The 18,828-nt window shown below is 47.9% G+C and overlaps 1 protein-coding gene across 12 annotated transcripts in view; it reads left to right on the top strand.

The window, feature by feature from the left end:
* The window catches only part of DENND1A (DENN domain containing 1A), a 489,873-nt gene that overhangs the window by 431,481 nt on the left and 39,564 nt on the right, over positions 1–18,828 (top strand). For 11 of the 12 annotated variants that reach the window (XM_081803556.1, XM_081803552.1, XM_081803549.1 and 8 more), the window contains 2 exons: positions 41–97; positions 8,275–8,406. In XM_081803556.1, the coding sequence (XP_081659682.1) occupies positions 41–97; positions 8,275–8,406 (189 nt within the window). The remainder of the gene's footprint in view (positions 1–40; positions 98–8,274; positions 8,407–18,828) is intronic. The other variant, XM_081803550.1, reaches the window with a different exon arrangement.

Raw genomic sequence — 18,828 nt, 5'->3', positions numbered from 1 at the left:
GGAAACAGGGAATCTTAACTTAAATTAATTTTTCATGCAGGCAAAAGATCACGCAAAAATGGGAATAAAAGAGGTGAAAAACCGCTTGAAGCAAAAGGTACTTGAAGTTCTTATTCAAAATGTATAAGCACCGTATATGAAATGGGTGGCCATAAAAAAGTATGATGTGATCAATAGAGGGCTGTTTGATACAGTGTTGTTAGCACACTTCAAAATGCATTACCAGCTGTCCGGGAGTTTTCACACTGTTATAAATATTCACAGACAGAAACTGTCTTCAAATAACATTAAGACTGGCTTAAACCCACAAAGGCAAGCAAGTTCAGAGTTACCACTATCAGTCTGCCCCTTGCCCACCCCACCGGGCCTGGGGTTCACAGGGCTCTTAGAAATTGGCTCAGCCTACCCCTCTGGGCACCTCTCCTTCCCACAGCTGACCTCTACCCCGGGGCAGCTGGTAACCAAAATCAAGAAGCATCGCCAGGGAAATGACCTCCGGGGTTCGGGCATGCACGTGGCCACCGTGCAGATACAGGACACACAAAGGGTGGGTTTCAGGAGGACGCTGCGGGCTCTCCTCACGTGCTGGCCTAACCAAGAGGAGCCCAGCAGTTCCTGTTTGAGACTCTTGGGCAGCAGGACTCCGATTTGCCTCCTTGGACCATCAGTAAAATGGTACGAAATCCTACAGGCTCCATGCTGGCCAAGAGTCCCCTGCCTGATTCTCTAGCCTTGTACAGGGAGGTTAATACATCAGAGGGCGTTTTTACGTGATGACAAATGTCATCATTATCAGTTACCACTCTTCGATAACCACTTACTGAGGATGGTCCAGGCTGGGAGCTTTCACATTTAAGCCTTAGAACAACCCTGGGAGGGTATGATTCCCATTTCATGTGTAGAGAGCCTAGACTATGATTCAGAGGTGAAGGAATTTGCCCAAGGTCACACTGTTGGAGCCTGCGGAACCCGGATCCGGTTCCAGACCCATCCATTTCCAGTGTCCATGCGCTTACCATGACAGCGTTTCGTGCTGCCTTCCTGAGACAAGTGTTTGCTTTCCAAAACATGTTTGGGAGCACTTACTTCATTATCCCACACCCCCAAAATGTGCAACTCTAACAAGGGCCTTCGTCTATCTCAGCAGTTTTTTAAAATTTGAAAGCAGTTTTAATTTTATGAAGTCAGAAAGGACCTCTCGTTAACTCGAAATGGTCCAAGGAATTGATTCCTTTCTTTTAATTGCAAGATAATTTGTTACGACTAAGCACTTAAATTCCTAGTTTCAGCTGAGAGTGAATTTCTAACAGCTGAGATTCAAGTCCCGAAATAAAAATCCTGTCCTGTAAATCCACGTAGACCCTACCTGTGGTCTCTTGTGCCCTGCCAGAGGCTGAGAGGTGGAATTCTTTCCTTGGATGCTAAGTGTGATCCATACTTTTTTATCTCCTATCCCAGTCGCATGGAACTGAGTTGGATAAAATACAGAGTGGCAGGGAGGGGGTATTTCTCTCACCAAATTTTCCCTCCTTGATGACCTGATCGTAGGCTCAGCTGGTGTTAGAATACTCCTTGAAGTAAGTAAAGAAAGGGGTCCCTCCTCAGGCAGAGGACAGATGCTCCTCATTGGTCGGATCTGCTCTCTGCAGGCCATCGCCTCCCTCCCGGTACGTGGAAGCCTTGGGCCTGACGAAAATCCCCTTTTCCTGATACGTAACATTTCTGCAAATAACCAGTTAAGCCCCAGTTTTTTGATGTTGTGGTTCAAAGGTTCACTTAAACAATCTAGATCACCCTCCTTCCACACCACCTCCCCTTCCTTTCCTTGATAGTGTCTAAAGCGGGTTTTTTTTCCCTCCCCTTCTCCTCTTCCCCCTGCCAGTCTTTTCAAGAACAGCTTCAGGAGATAATGTTCTATAGAAAGTGTCAGTACATTTCAGGTGACACAATGGTGAAGGCATTTTATAGAAATGTGGCTTGTCACCATCGGACTGTTGACAGATCTATTAGTGCACCTTTTTCAATTTTCACTTTCCCCCCCTTCGGTCTTACAGATTTCTGTAGACTTGATATTTTGCGGTTGTTCTTAGAAGAGCTATTTTGTAATTGAAACTCTAGCATTGTTCAGTGCAGGCAGGACTTGGCTCTCCTGCTCCCTTTCTTGAGCTAATTTAGGATTTGGCTCCATCTGACCTCTCTCACTGCAGTAGAAAATATTTCCTTGGCTTTTTTGTTCCCCTCTCCTCTGCCCCCTCCCCTTCACATGGCAACATATCTGTGTGGCTCCCCAGATGTGTCTAATGCAGACATCTCAAGTTTGGTTTCTGCTATGAAATTGAGGCAGTTCCCAACAAAGATCCAATTTTCAAATGTACTGGGCTGCCACCTGGCCTCCTCTAACTCTGCATAGTGATGGTGACCTCGCAGATATAATCAAGAACCCAGTCTTGCCCTCTGCACTCTCGCCTTGGGTTTGAATTGCAAATAGAAAATGTGGGGCCGACCTGCGGAGAGGTCACCATGGTGCGTGGAGGGTCCATCTCTAATATGACTGAGCAGGGCCCCTTTTCCATCCCTTGTTCATTTGTGCTGCAGATTTTCAAAGCATCTGAAAGAGGAGCTTTCAGGGTATCTGTGTGACCATTGGCAAATAATTGTTAATAGATACTATAGTGTGGCTTTATTCCATACCTGCTCTGCTTCAGCCCAACAACAAAAAAAGAAGGATGGATAACATATTTCTCTAGGTAAATGCAGCAAGGTGGTCAAGTTCTTCTGTAGCTTGGCCTCCTTTGAAGTCTGAGTTGCTCAAAATTAGGAAGAAGAAGCAACGGCCAAGATGCTACCCAGCTGCCGCTTCCTAAAGGGAGAATGTGGTGCTCTCCTCCAGAGCGTCTCCCCGCCGGACCTGGCGTGCAGGAGAATGCCGCATGGCTGGGCTCCTGACTGTCAGCACACCGCATTCTCTGGCCACACAGTGCGAGGCTGGCATCACTGGGCCCTGTTTGAAAGACGATGGGCACACACGTGCTCCTTCTCACCTGCAGGGAACATTAAGACACTCACGTAAGGATGTCATTTTTTCGTCCATTGGGAACCCCCTGAAAAACGATCTTTTTTTTCCTTCAGTATCAGAATGATTGAATCAAATGGGCCCATTTCACAGCCCTTTTGAAAGCTTCTAAATCTTTGATCCTGGAAAGATAAATCGAGCTTGTCGATGTGTTTGTGATGGAGAGGAGCAAATTCACAGTTAGGTCAGCGAAGCCTTGAGTCTCTGGCCAAACATTTCTGAGTGTATTGAAGGAAGTAAGCATGTAAGCATGTGTGGGGCAGGGAGATCTAGGTAGACTCTCGTAGAACAGACATTTTCACACCTTATCACACAACTGTCAGCTCCCTGTCTCCACATTAAAATACGCTGCAGCCTCAATCACAGAAATTCCAACTTTGGATATTGTTTTGATATCAATATTCATATTTTAATTTGCATTCGCTGTGGTGTGAAGTAGACTGCAAGAGAAGGGCGCTGCACGAATCTGAAAATGGGAGACCAGCAATCTCAGTCAGAGACATGAAGGGCTCTGCCTCACGCCCACCGGGGCCTTTGAACCCCTGACGCCGTGGTGTGGTATTTGGGCTTCTGAGGTAGATAAGCTGGGTTTAGGGCTGGTTGGTTGTGTAGGATATTAACTGTGTGACCTTGAGTAAGTTAGTAGACCTCTCTGAACCTGGTTTTTATCCTCATGTAACTAGGAGAAGGATCGACTTTTACTGGATTGTTGTACGGATTAGAAGAGGTAATGGCTTTCAACAGCAACATCTAGGAGCCACTCATTAAATGGGAATTTCCATCCTGTTCGTTTCCTCATATCCCACATCCAGAGCAGCCAGTCTCTCCAGACGCCCACATGTACACACCCTGAGAGCATGGCTGGCATGGGATCACCTCCCTTTTGGTCATCCACACGGCCACCAGCAATTTTTCTAGAACGCAGCACTGACTGAGGCACTCTCTTGATTAAAACCTTTCAGACCTTTCAAACCTTCCTCCACCTCAGCCAGGGGGGTTCTTGGAATGTCCCAGCTGCTGAGCCACTTGCCCTTCCTTAACCAGGGGGTGCTGTCTACATACCCCCAGCCAGGAAGGCTGTACCTGCATCTCTGCCTCATGAAGTCATATCCTCAGCTCCTTCCGGGTCCAGCCCCCTCCCCAGCTCCTACCCAAGGCCACTCAGCCCCCTTCCTCCCCTGGGTTTCTGCCTCCTGACTTCTCAGAGGTACTCTGTCCAGTGCCTACTGCATGCTGTCCCTACCTCCTCCACAGACAGGTGGAGGGTAGACCCCAGTCATGATTTTCGATTCCAGCAAACTCTTAGGAAAAGTGATGGGAACTGAATTATTTTCTGACTCCTTTACTTTACCAAGAGATGGGAACTGGTTGGGCCCCAGGGCTCCTGGTAAGAGATTTGTCACTCTGTGGTGGCCTCTCATCCGCAGCTCTGTCTAGTGCCTTCCTCCTATGTGACCCTTCGGGAAGGAACAGATTTACCCCTCCTGTCAGCTTCTTGGTTTTGCATTTTCAAAATGACATTTCGACAGTCTTTTTTTTTTTCTGTTTACAAACAAAAAACATGTTTATTGGAGACAATTCAACAAATCAGACAAGCAAAAAGAAAATGATCTTGTTTTATAACCTGCATTTTCACTTACTGTATTCTCAGTATTTCCCAGACCACTAAATGTTTCTTCTGCCTGTCATTGTTTTAAGTGACTACGGAAAATTTTATCTGATGGGCATATATACATTAATCAGTCCCTTTCTTGGATACTTAAGTTGGGTCCTGTTTTTTTCTAGGCCAGGTATTCTCATAGGTAAAACATTGCAGGAATTCTTAATTATTTCATTAGGATAAATTTCTAGGAATGTAATTAATGGGCCGAAGGGCATACACCTCTTTTAGGGTTTTGATATAAATTGCCAATTTGTATTCCCTCCAGAAGGGTATGAGAGTGCCTATGTTCCCAAACCCTTTGCTGGCAGCTCCTCAGCTCATTCTGAGACCACAGTTTCTTTAATTACAGGATCTCTACTGTGTCTGAGATCTCTGCTAGTAGATACAGTAGAGGATGTGAGTTGGCCCTATTTCTTTCTTGACTAGGGCTCCTCCCACTCTGCTCTCTCTGGGAGGAAGCAGTTGTCCTTCCCCAGCTGTAGGAAATAGTGAAGAAGTGAATAAACTGACAGGGCGAGCCACGGGACTTTGTGAGAAGTCTTTTGCACTTTGGGATCTTCTAACTGAAGAAAATTAATGTGCAGCACTGTTTTTTGATGCACAAGCACATTTGTATATCGGACACATTTGCCTTCCAAGTGTTCAGCTCCGTTTACAAAGATTGATCGGAGAGCGTGTACTATATATTCAAGGCTCTCAGGCAGAGAACCCAAACCCCAAGGAATTGACATTCTTTAGGGATAAGAAGTACGTGCAAAGAGAGCAGAAGGGGTGGCAGTAGAGGGTCTGTAACAGAAGGGGGAGATCACACCCGCTGGTCCGTCGAGCACCTCCTCAACTCAGAATGCCTTCACATGTGCTGCCGTCATGGGTCGATATTGGTATAAATGCCAGAAACCACAGAGCTCTTGGTTCCTCCACTTTCTAGCTGTGTGGCTTTGGGTGAGTTGCCCCCTTTGAGCCTTGTTTCCTCACCTATAAAAGAGCGATAATCCTGTTTACCTTGTGGTTGCTGTGGAAACTGTGATCGTGAAGGTCAAGGGTCTGGAAAAGTGCCTGCCAGTAGTAGGTGCTCAGCACAGCCCAAGGGAAGCTCTTTTTAGACTGTGCTTTTTCCATTTTGCAGGGGATACGAGCTGTCAGTTCAGTTTGCACAGGACTGTAACATTTTCCAAGCTCCCTCGTGTTTCATCTCCTTTAATTCATTCTCCCTGTAGCTTTGAAGTTCACCAAGCAGGTGGTGGTCTCCCGGTTGTAAAAATAAAAAAAAATAGGTACAAGACAGTGTTTACTTATAAGCTTAAACTAAGACACCTTTCCCAAAACCACCACACACATTTTTTTAAAATAGCTATCATCTTATAGTTTTTATTACTATCAATATTTTCTCACCATGTAACCTTACTGCTCCATTTCTTTATATTTTTTTTCAGCCCGTCACTCACACACACATGCAATATTTTTCGTGGACTAAAAATGGATTCTTTTTTTTTCTTTCTTTTTTTTCCCTTCTTTTTTTACTTTTTTTTTTTTTTTACTGTTTGGCTTTACTCAACCTTTGTGTCTGTCTTCTCAGTAACCCCACCTGGATCCAGAGTGACCCTTTTGCCCTTTGTTACTTTCTGGCGCAGATGGAGCCCCTCCCCTTCTTTGTTCCACTTGACCTGAGCACCTTAGGGCAGCCCCTTTTCTAAAAGAGCCATTTCTAATTGGCTGTCGGCAGCCTCTCATCACGCAGGCTAAGACTTGGGGGCCACTTACTGCAGGCCCTCCCTGCGAAATCAAGAGGCCATCACCTCCCTGTGTTGTTACCAAGCAGGGCTAGAGGCTGCAGCTGGGTGTGTGGGGTTGAATGTAGCAAGATCCCTACAGTTTATTATAATAAAGTTTATACCTTTATTAGTAGGTATTCCGTTATTATTGAGTGCTGTACATAGTACATTATTGGATCATAATGTTCTAGACACACATATCACTTTATTTCCTTTACTCCTCACAGCTACCATATCCCCATTTTACAGACAAGGAGGCAGAGATTCACAAATGTTCCGTGTGTTTCTTCTTTAATGCATTATTATCCAATAAGGGACCACTTTCCTCTATTTGCCACCATTCTCTTTATTTGGCTAAGTTAAAAGCAACCCGTTGTCAAGTCTTTTGTGTGCAGAATTTAATGAGTACTAAAGGTGTGTGTCTTGTTGACCAAAATAAGACTTGTTTTGCAATGAAAAGAATTCAAATTTTTCTTTATTATTTCATTCTGACTGGGAGTATTTTTACTTGGTTAAAAAAAATTATTATTTAAATGTTTTTCATTTGTACATTTATTCTCTGCCTTGCTCCAATGAAGGTCTAAGCAACTTTCACAACTTGAGTAAAACATGTGGTCCATACAGCACAAGTGGGCACCCATCCCCATCTCAAAAGAACCAAAGGAAGCATTACCTGCCTTTTGCACGTTGGAGTTTTTTTTTTTCTTTATACTTTGACTTCATTCAAAAGAAGCTCAAATTAAATGTAAATTTCTGAATTTCAATATATTACTTTGGTTCCCTAAATGTTCTCCAAGTCATAAAATCCGAACTCAGACTTGGGTCTCCTCATTCCCTGCCAGAAAGACTAGGTAAGGCTAGGAAAGGGGGCGGGGTGGGGGGGGGCACAAACACCTCGTTTTCACAGACACTAATGTCATCAGTAAGCAAGCGTGGAGAAAGTGTCCACACTCACAAATAACAAAGTATGCAAATTAAAACAACAATGAGGTCTAATTTTGCACCTCTTAAATTAGCAATACATTTTTAAAATGATAAGGCTAACAAGTACTATGAAACTGATAACTCACCCATTGTCAGTGGTTGGTGTAAATTGGAAGGCAATTTGGTGGAATGAATAAAAAGGCTTAAGGTGTTTATATCTCTTGATCTAGTAATTTCATTCCTAGGGATTTCTATAAAAGAAATAATCCAAAAGAAAGAAAAACTGCAATGTTTATCACTATGGTATTTAGGAAGTAAAAAAAAAAAAAGAAGAAATAAGGAATAATCTAAATGCCCAATAGTAGTAGAGTGGTTTATTAAATTATTATATATCCACTCAATGAAATATTAGCATCTATTAAAATTATCATTAAAATGACTATAGCACCATGGAGATGCTTATAGCGGGAAAAAATAGAATGTAAAATTATCCATGAGCTGTGATTGCAAGTAATTTTTAAATGCATATGGACAAAGTGAATATGTAAAAATGGAAATAGCTGTGTAAGGTAGTAGGACAAAAAAATTCCCCCCACCCCGCTATTATGAATTATTATGTTGTCTTTGTAATTTAACGTGTATGATTTTGGTTTCTCATGTCCTTAAAAGTCAAAGAGCCAAGTTACCCTTCTGCTTCCTCCATCTCCAGCAGGAGGAGAGGCTCTGAACATCCCAGAGGGAGTGTTCCGTGGCAGGCCCCTGAGCTGTGGGGTGCGAGGGGGCACCTGCTCGTGGCAGGTAGCGTGACCCCAACACCAACCCAGACTGGCTTCTCCCCGCAGGACATCACCGAGAATGGCTGTGCCCCCACCATGGAAGAGCAGCTGCCAAAGACTGTGCCGTCCCCACTGGTAGAGGCCAAGGACCCGAAGCTCCGAGAAGACCGGAGGCCAATCACAGTCCACTTCGGACAGGTATGTACCCTGGCCCTTGGACTGGTCTTGTTTTGTTTTTTTTTTTAGCAGAAGCTAGAGCACTGCGGCAGACAGGCTTTTCGTTTCCGCTCTCTTTGGCAAAACCACTCCATGGAGCTTTGCACATCTTTGAATGTTTATTTGGTACAAATGTGGTTTGAAGGGAAATTTTTCAAAAATTTTGAGGAGCCAGCATGGCTCTGGTCATAAACGAGCTCAGCTCTTGAATGAAGTCATTAAATGCGGCTGCCGCCTCCCCCACTCCAAGGCACTCCGCTGAAGGCGCCTCCGTTAGCTAAGCATCTCATTAGAACACTTAGCATCCCAGGCCCTTCTTTGCACCTTCAAATAAAAGGCAACAAGCGAAGTCTTAAAAAAAAATCAATTAGGAGTTCTTTATTAATGTACTTCCTGAAAATCAATATCGGGAGTCGTGCTTCTCAGAGTAAACACCCGCGCTACTATTCCAGAGATCCGATTCTTTCACCAACTATTTTTGATGACCCGAGCATTTGAAAAATTGTCTATTCGTTTGATTTTTTTTCCCCCTTAAGTAAAACATCGTATTCTGTATAGAAACTGAATTTTTAAATCTATTTCCATGCAGTGGTTGTATTTTTAGCTGAAGAAGATTGTACACTCTCCCGTTTCTCTTGAATTGACTCTCTTGATGAGCAAAAGTCATAATTATTTAGTTTGTGAAAAATGGTTCTCAGCAAGATGTGACTGTGACAACAATTTGCAAGGTTACTTATTTTTAAATCACTTGATTCTTGAGCCATTTATTAGATGGAGCATCATTAAAATCATCTTTATGATTTTATCTTAAATACGATTGCTTTTTCATCACATAAAGGCTCTAGAAACATACATTTTAAATGCCCTGTTTTTAACAGACATTTATCAAGTGCCTACTGTGTACCGGCATTGAGCTCTTTAAAAATGAAGAGAATTAATGAAATGGTTGCTCTGGGTTATTATGGTAAGGGGTGAGTTTGTTGACTTAAGAATCTTCTTCTGTAATCAGTATTTTCAGATCATACATTACTACATCTTAAACTTGGGGAGGTTCGTCCCTTTTTCGGATTTTACACTTAAAAAGGACGTTATAAAAATTGAAATGTAGTGCGAGAAAGGAGCATTCTCGGGGCAGGGCTCACTTGGTTAATGCTTCTCTTCCGCTGGTGGTGTGTTTCCACCCCTGAAGAGCTGCCTCCTCTGGGGCTCAGGCCCTGTTGGAGAAATCTGCACCCCAGTTTCCTGGCGGAGTTTGCTGAAAGCACAGCCCCCGTTGTAACCAGCATGGCATTCCAGAGCCAGCTTCCTGCTTTCCTTTGTCCTCATTCCTGCACACACTAACCTTCCCATGAAAAGAGCCCCTCGCTGGAGTTTGAAGCCCATTACAGAGAAAGAGGGGGCGGGGGAGAGGGATTTCATGGTGTTAAACATTCCATTTTCGAAACACAAAAAAGGAGGCCCTGTTTGAAATGGAGAAAAACCTTCTTTCCATTTCAGCAAGAAGCAGAGATGCTTTAATGTCATTCCCAGCTAAATGCAGAATAAGAGTGTGTGTGTGCGGGTGGGGGATAAACAATTAAAAAAGCCACCCCAAACTCTGTTGAAATAAGAGCTGTCTGTGCCTTCACAGGTCTGTAAACTGGAGAGGATGAAAGTGGCTTTTTCTCCCCGTTTGTCACTTCCCTCACGTGGCTGCGAGCATTATGCAAGTGTACAGGAAGGCAGGATTTTTTTTTTTTAATGCGTGCATGCGGATTAAGGTCAAGCCCCAAGTATCAGCCATGCAGCGGGCTCTCCCTCACAGCTGCAACCGCAGAGCCTACCCACAGCCGCAAGATGCCTTAATTGAGACGTGCTGTCAAAGTGACAAACACATTTGCATACAGTCTACACTCTATTTATTTTCTCTGGAAAGGTCTACAGTCTGCTGTTGGTTGAACATTCTTAATCAGTTTGCTGTAAGTGAACTGCCAGCTAGCTCACTTGTGCCGGCCGCTTCTTCATTAGGTGACAGATTAGCTGCAGGGGGGATGGGCCAGGGAAACCGCAGACCCCTTTCTTTTAACTCTTTCCGGCTTCGTCCCCGTGCGGGGTTGTCCTTTGGTGCTTTTCCCTGGCGCCTGCCCGGTTTGCTGGGTCTGTGACCAGAACCAGCAGTGTTTCTAGAGCACCTACTACTGGCAAGGATAAGTTTTAGGGACTTTCTTTTCTCCTCAAAGAACAGTCTTTTGAGTTCCATTTCAAAAAATTTTTGCCACACCCTCCTACCATCTGTGCTATTCTTTTCCTTGCTGTTTTTCTTTAAATAGACTCAGACCTGACATCCGTACCAGCTTTAGCCTCATCTTAAGTAATGACGTTGACAGAATCACAGGTCTGACGTCCTAGTCCCGTTTTTTTCCTAAGGCATATCAAAAAAATCTTTTTAAGTGTCAGTCCATACATCGCCTGCACCACTCATGTGGCCCCAACAGTATGCATTCTGTTTTGGGGAAGCATGTCATCTCTGCCTTAGCCTTTTGAGGAAGGGGCCATTAGCCACATTTTAGAGACCCGGAGCTAGAGCCCAGGGACCTGAAGGGACCTGGCCAGGGCCACAGTGCCAGCACAAAAAAACCTAGGACAGCCCAACTACAGAGCCCACTCCAGCTCCCTCACCAAGCAGGGATTTCAGCTGTTTGATGTCTGTTAAAGCCAGTGGGTCCCCGCAAAATCATTTGAACTAGCCAGACAGTGACGCTAACCTCAGAAAGATTTTGCCTTGGGTTTGCATTTCTGTGGATCCCATTCTTTAAGAACACTTAGCTTTCCAGCGGGAACAGAATACTGTTGAGGTGGTTATTACATTCCAGGAGTACTCCATGTAGCCAGCCAGGGGACCTTCGCGTGGACACAGGGTGGGGTGGCAGGGAGCCGGAGGAGGCCTGTGTGGAGCCCTCAGACGCAACCGTGCTGGGCGCTGGCCAGAGCTGCCTCTGCCAGGGGAGAGAAGGTGCTCTCCTGCCTCTCGGCCTCACTGCAGCTTCCTCCTTTGAGGCTATGACCATCCCTCCATTTAATTATGCATCTGTTCATCCATGTACTGAGATCTACCATGTGTTTAAAAAAAAAAAAAAAAGTCCTTATGGGGTGTAATGAGGGAGATGGACTAGCAAATGGACAGTCCAACCCAGAGTGATGAGAACAGAAGTGAGGTGAGCTCGGGGCACTCAGGGCCCCAGAGAGGCCACCTCTTCACCCCCAGGACCACTCACCGCAGTCCAAGTTGGGCCCTGTAATTAAAAAATATTTTGTCAACAGACTGAACTCACGAACAGTTCATTTGTTTTCTAAAGCAGGCACACGTATCACCACTCAGCGCTCCTGATGAGCCCTGTGGATGGTTCCAGGCAAGAGCAAAGTAAATGGATTTTTAGGGAGCCTCTGCATCCTTAGCCTGGACAGTTTCTTTAAAGCGTTCAAAAATCTCAAATAACTTGAGAATGCCTGTTCCTACCTTGGAAAGTATTTAGGTTTAGAGAGGCTTTAAATAACTCTTTTTTTTCCCCTCCCAAGTTCGGAATAGTTGAGAAATAAGGCCCAGGAGATAGTCAAATGAGATAAAAATGCCAGCTTTTTTACTGATAAGGCTGAAAGGAGAATACTGTTTTAGACCTGAGGCCAGATGGGCTTGCTAAAACTTCACTTCAGAATTAAAAAGACGGAGCTACCCCGCACAGGAGAAGGGGACGATTGCAGGCAGCACCCAGCGGGGCCTGTGGACGGGCTGCTCCGCAGGAGGGCGCCGCGAGGGCGCGTGGAACCCGGAGCATGGTCAGTTCTTCTCCCCAACCCCGAGGGAAGCACTCTCTGTCTAGCAGGAGTGAGCAAGGGGGTTCAGAGAGAAGCTAAGGATCCCCACCCCCCGTGTTTTTCTCTCCTGGGAAGGGGAGTGGACATTCCTTCCTCTCTGGAGGTGTGGAGGGGTGAAGAAGCAGTGTCCTCCACTCACCCCTCAGCCAGAACATCTTGCCTTGACCCCTTCTTCAGGGAAATCAGCGGAGGTGGCCCCTCCATGGAAACTGCTTTGCTCCCCGTGTCTAATAAGGTGGGCAGGCCACTAGGTGCTTTTACATCTGTGCTTATTTCGCTGAGTCTTTACCAGCTGGTAGGGAAGAAAGCACAATACCCATTGTACAAACGAGGAAATAGGCGTGGAAGACGTGCGCTTGAACTAGTAGCGAATTGACACCACGCGGCGAGCAGCACCTCTGCCTCTCGGCCCCCCACCCTGGCCAAGGGGCACCCGACTGACCTTGGGAGCCCGTGACTGGGCTCTGGTCCTGCTCACACACTGGCAGTGCTGTGTGCCTGGCCAGGGGCCAGAACTTCTCAGGAAGTGGGAGGACAGGGCTCCCCTGAGAACATCAGGGTAAACCCCACAGGGCCCCCTTCATGTGTTCCCTCCAGATGATTGATCCTGCAAACGAATTAACTGCCTGCCTTCCAATCTGGTAGCTTCCAAAAAGTACATTCTCCCAACTGAGCCAAGGTTTCTAAATCTCTTTAACATAAAGTTTGAAAAGCCAGTTAAACCGAAGCCCAAACTAAGCACTGTCATGTCTTCCAGAGATCTGGGACAGAGGGGTTTGGATACACCCCCAGGAACAGCTCTTGGAATATGGCTGCCTGCTCGTCTGTGCATATGGAGAGATCTGGCTTGACAAGCATGAGCTCGGTCATTTAGTGCCAGTCTCGCACTAGGCTGGAAAAGCTGCCCAGCCAGCAAATGCCTTCTCAGCACCCTTGGCTCCGAGTGCCCTGAGAAACCCCTTCTGCCCCATTGAGCTTGGAAGTCACACACGATTCCCTTCAGTTTAGCCATTGCCTCCCACATATCTCCAACAGATGCTCCCGTGTTCCCCAGACACCTCAAACCCCAAGCCTCCAATCTGAACATACACTCCCCGCCAAACTCTCTCCTCTCCTGCCATCTCCACCTCAGTGAATGGCGCCGCTGTCTCTCCAGAAGCCTGGGTGTACTCACTCTCACCTCGTGGCCTCTCCCTTCCGCCTCCTGGACACTGCTCAGTCCCTCTCCTCTCTATGGCCTCCCTCACAGCTTTGGTTCAAGCTGTGTTGTCACTCAGCTGGATGGTTCCACAGTCTCCTGACTGGCCTCTGGCCTCCAGACTTAACCCGACTACATACCCCACATGGCCTTGCAGGGTCCACTTGAGGCATCCACAAGTGGCCTTGTCACCTCCCTGCTCCTCCCCACCCCCAAACATTCCCTCTTCATCCTTGGCTTGGCACACAAGGTCCTCCATGGTCTACCTGTCTGCCCTCAGAGCAGGTCCCTTTTGTAAATCCCCTGACTCCCCTGGGGAGAGTTAGCTGCTCCTGTCTTTATGCTGCCCTTAGAACTTGGCACATGCAGTGCGTCTCACACAGCCTCGTAATTATTTCTTTAATGCTTGTCCTCCCCTGTGAGAATATGAGCCTCTGGAAAGTCTGCCACAAGCCCTGGTGCTGAACTGGCAGGCAGTAAACGTCTTAAGATTTTATTATTGATGTGGATTTTTAAATTGATTAATAATTGATTGATTATTGTTTAAGTACTCGCTGTGTGTCCAGCCAGTTATTTGGTTTTATTTCAGTTGCTATGCTTATAATTCTGTTCATGTGAAGAAGAAAAATGAATATTCCATTAGTGGCCAAAAACTACTTCCAAATCACTTTCCATAAATAAGGGTTTTATTTCCAAGTAGAAACAGCTTTGTATTATAGGAATTTAGATCCTCTTCGTTTGTGTTTTTATGAACTCCCAAGGTCTAGTCCTGTATGCCTCAGGAAAGGGAGGAAGGGGAAAGAAGCAAAGTACTTGGGTACCCACCCCCCGTCCCCAGGATGGGTTGACCTAGGGAGCAGGGGAGCGAGGGAGAGAGCAGGCAAGGGAAGGAAAAGCCTGACGTCCCTTGAATTATATTGTATAAAGCAAAGACTTTGTCTATAAAAGACTAAGCTGCGTGACCAAATGCAAAGTTTGAACTTAACTTAGATTATGGTAGGTTTTTTGTTTTGTTTTTTTTTTAAGCTTTAAAGACATTCCTGGGGAAGTTGGCAGATTTGAAGATGGACTAGGATGTTAGTCTATATGATGGAATTATTGTTAATATCATGCTTTATGGGGGGTTATCTTTATTCCTAGGAAATGCACACTGAATCATTTAGGGGCAACGTACCAGGACACCTGAAACTTGCTCTCAAGTGGTGTGGTCAAAATATTATGTGGGTGTGCACACACGTACACACCACCCATTCATGGAGACAGAGAGAAAAAGCAAATACAGCCCTTGTCCCCCACAAAAATGTAACTACTGAAAAGGCAGATGCTGATCGGTTGCTGGGGGGCAATGTGGGAGAGGGGACAGAGCACAGGGTTTAGCATCAGGCAGCTGTGGAATTAAATTTGAGCTCTGTTACTATCTAGCCGTCACTAACTAGCCTCAGTGAAATCAGTTTCCCCATCTTGGGAGTGGGGATAATCGAACCCATGTCCTGATTTGTTGTAAGGGTTCAGTGAGTCTGTTCAGCTAAGTGCCACACATAGGCCCTCGGTAAATACGTGTATTTCTCTGGCGGGGGCGGGAGGTGTGGAGAAGGGCCAGCTGTCTGTCACCCACTGACCCAGCCGCCCCAGCCGGCCTGGCAGCCCGACACACGACTGTCGTCATGGCTGTCAGAACACACACCCCTCAGCGGCCGCCCGCCTGCCTCTGCACACTGGTCCCTGACCTGCGTCCCCACAGCTCTGGCTTGCATCACGGAGCAGAGGGTGAGGGGCTAACAGCATGGCCAGGAGATGGCGCTGGAAGGAGCAGATGCCCGAGCTCCTGGCTGACTAGGAGACTGAGCCCGAGAGGCCATGGGGCACGTTGGGGCACCAGGTGTGAGGAGCTGGCGAGCATTGTGGTCTGCGGTCCAAAGTCATTTTCTTGGTCTAACTCATCAGCCATGCTTTCGCAGTCCACAAAGCAGAGCTGCTCTTTCAAACCCTGTTACTTCCACATCCTGTTTTCCCTTTTCCATCACCCCTCTTTCTGCTCTCTCAGCCCTGTCTGTGCGTGAGAAGGCAGGTGCTACTGTGTGGCCCCCCAGTCCAGCCCCTCTGGCTCCAGTCCAGCTTTTGTACCAGCCTGCAGTGTGACCACGGGCCATTCTGCCTTCAGTCCTGGTGGGGTGGCTCTTCCAAGTCGTTCTGACTCATTCACTGCCATTCCAAAAGCAGCAAGGTCCCTAATTGCTGGTGGCTTTGTCAGGTCTGCCTGGGGAGGGTGACTGGCGGGCCTGTCTTTCCATGTGGACTCACTTTTTCAGAGCCTAGGCTAGCCCAGAGACAGCTTTCCAATGGGAGGTTAACAAGGCCAGGGTTTGCTCCTCTGAGCACACATGTTCGATTTGGGAAGGAACACTTGCCAGTCAAAGAGAGAACTCAGATTCTGGAAATTTGTAACAAGTGGAAAATTCCGGAGAATTCTGGTTAAGCTTTCTCAGATACTATTCCTGTCATCCCCGGGAGCTTGAGAAAGCCGGACAGTTCAGCACTGGGGGGTGGATTTCCGGACGCACCACAGAAGGGCTGGGAGGTGTCAGCGGCCAAGAGAAAATCCAGGTTCACAAGCAATGTGCTGCCTAAGCTACAGCACCTGGGCCCCATTCAGCACAGGTGAGGATGGCTGCAGGGCCAGGGGCCGGGGTCCACTCCCTCCCTGACCACCACCCCCAGGACTTTTGAGCACTTCAGCACCAGTCTGAGCACCTGTTATACACTAGGCATTGGATGGTGTAAGGGCAGTCGTGGGAGGAGTGTGAGCACGACTTGCTCACCGCGTGCCAGGCACTACTCTGAGACCCAGAGAAACGTATTCCAATGCCGGGTGCCATGCTAGGCAGTTCCCAGAGGTTAGCCCACTTAGTCCTTTCAGCCACCCAGGGGAGCCTCAGGTAGCCTCTCCCTTTGCAGAGGGGGACACCGGCCAGAGACAGGATAGAGGCTTGGTACAATAGCCAGGATTCAAAGCCATGTTGCTTATGACTAGAGCTTGGCTTGTACCCCACCTCTGTGCTGAGAACACAGCACCTTTGTTCTGGTGGCCCCAGTATCCACTTCGAACTCATTCCTGGTTCATGAGCTTCTCTCACCCCCATGTCTTAGTGTGTCGTTGACCATCCCCAGAGCTGCCCCACCCCAATTCTGCCAGGACATCAGCCCACTGGACCCCTACATCCCTCTATTTCCGGGGTCGTGTGTTGCTCTCCTCAACCGGTCTGTGAGGCACAGGGGTCTCAGAAAACATCGGCAAGCACTGAGATGGCCGGCCCTTCAGTCCTCCAGAGTGTGGGACCATCCCCTGGGTTCCCTCTCCGATCATGGACTTGCCTGGTAGTCAGAGAACTTAACCAAATCTTAGGGCCCTGCCAGAGTCACCCCCTCCCAAGCCCCCCTGCCGACACCCTTTTTGGGCTGGAGGTACCTGCCAAGTCCTCTACTTCAAGGCCAAGGCCAGTGCTTATCACCTTGTAAGACTCTGCTAAGTGCCTCCCCCCGCCAACAGAGTCCCATCCTTTTGTCCCCAGCACACAATTTGTACTCATTCATCGCACTGCTCTTCGTGGGCATCTGCCCCAGGCCAGACCCCATGCTGGGGGCTAGGGGAGGGGGGCGGCCTCCATGAATCAGCTCCTACCCTATCCTCTGCCAGGGATATCCTTCCTCTTCTGTTCCTCCTGACAAAAGCCCCTCAACCTGTCGGGGCCACCTCAAGCGCCCCTTCCCACAGAAGCCCTCCCTGCCACTTCCAAGCAGAGCACAATCCCCTCGCCTGACACACTGTCCCGAGACAGGGGCAGTATCAGCCTCAGCTCTGTGACCTTGGCAGTCTCACAGGGCCTGGCACAGATGACTTGCCCAGGCAGAGTTTGGGGAATGACCAAGTGGTGAGTGCGTGAATACACGAAAGGCGGCGAATCTCAGGAAGAGGTGGGAAAAGTGCGCGCACTCCTTGAGCAGTCAGTCAGTTCAGCAGAGCGGGAGGAACCAAAAACAGGGGTGGCTGGTGTTCCGCAGGGCCTGTGTTCCCTTTTAAACCCCCACGTGCGGTGCCGTGCCTGAGCGACAGGCCTCCTGCGTCCCCCGAGTCTAAGCATGCTCAGCCGCGTGACAGCGGGGCCTCTTTGCTGGGGGACTGACCAGAGCCTAAAAACAGCATTTCTTTTAAGGTCTGTGCTGGAGCAGCTCCGAATCCAGCTCCCTGCCAGGGAGATATGCAGCCCAGCAGGACAAGAGCAGGAAATCTGATTCGGCGAGACCAGAGGAGGCATTTTCTCAGATTAGAATTCTCTGTGCCAGAGGTGGGCAGTTTATCACAGTAGGGAAGGGGAAATAAAACATAAAATATTGAAAATAAATTATATCCCACAAGCAAGATCCTCTAGGAGAATCAGCTCGGTGTCAGGGGCCGTGCAGGGAGTCCCCACCCCATGGCTATAAGGGGGCTGTGCCAGGAGCTGCCTGTCATGTTGTCCCCCAGCAATCCCTAAGCACGCATGTGCACTAGGTGAATTATTAACCTGGCCGTGCCTGGAGGGAAGGGATGACGGGGACTAACCGAGCGGTGGCACTGGAAGGAGGGGTCAGATGGATTGGGTTGGTTTTCATTATAAGGTGGACCGATGGTGTGGGACTCAGGCCTCTGACAGGCGTCACCTCACTTAATCTTCTCCACAATCTTATAAGATTCATGCAGTTGCTATTATCTCCAGAAAGCCAGTGCTCAGAGAGGTTGTATCTTTCCCAAGGTCACACAGTAAGTGGCAGAGCAAGAATTCTAAACCAGGTCTATCTGTTGCTGGGGACCAGGCTCTCCCGTCAGTCTGCCCCTCTCATCAGACCCTCCTCATCATTTACGCCTGGTTCCTGAGGCATCTGGTGGTAGCTGCCGGTGGTTTGGGACCCGCTTAGACTCCAGCAATGTGGCATAGGATGGCTGCGGTCACGGTCACTCTATTCTGCCTCTTCCTCACTCCTGGCTAAAGCTCACGGCCACTGCCTGGATTTGGGATTTGGCTTTCTCCCCAAAATAAACCTACGGAGTCCCAGATTCCTTAACACCTTGGTGACGGGGGGGCGGGGGTTATGTGCAAAAGGAGCAACAGTGCTGCCCTCCTGGTACCTGCCAGGTGTGGGGCAAGGTGCCCAGTAGGTGCTTGCATTGTCTCGCAGGACCTTGCCCAGACTGGTGCCCTAGGGTCTAGACTGCCCCGCTTTTCAGGAGGGCCAGAGCCCTCGCTCTAATCCCCTGGCTGGTCGGGCGGATTCCAATTCAAAGCCCTGGCTTCTCCTACCCGACCTCCAGCTCCCCC

The sequence above is a fragment of the Leptonychotes weddellii genome, chromosome 14 (assembly GCF_054177405.1).
Source record: "Leptonychotes weddellii isolate Sample4059 chromosome 14, ASM5417740v2, whole genome shotgun sequence".
In the NCBI taxonomy this organism is placed as follows: domain Eukaryota; kingdom Metazoa; phylum Chordata; class Mammalia; order Carnivora; family Phocidae; genus Leptonychotes; species Leptonychotes weddellii.
Note: the sequence above shows the minus strand (reverse complement) of the source record. Positions and strands in the feature narration are given on the sequence as shown.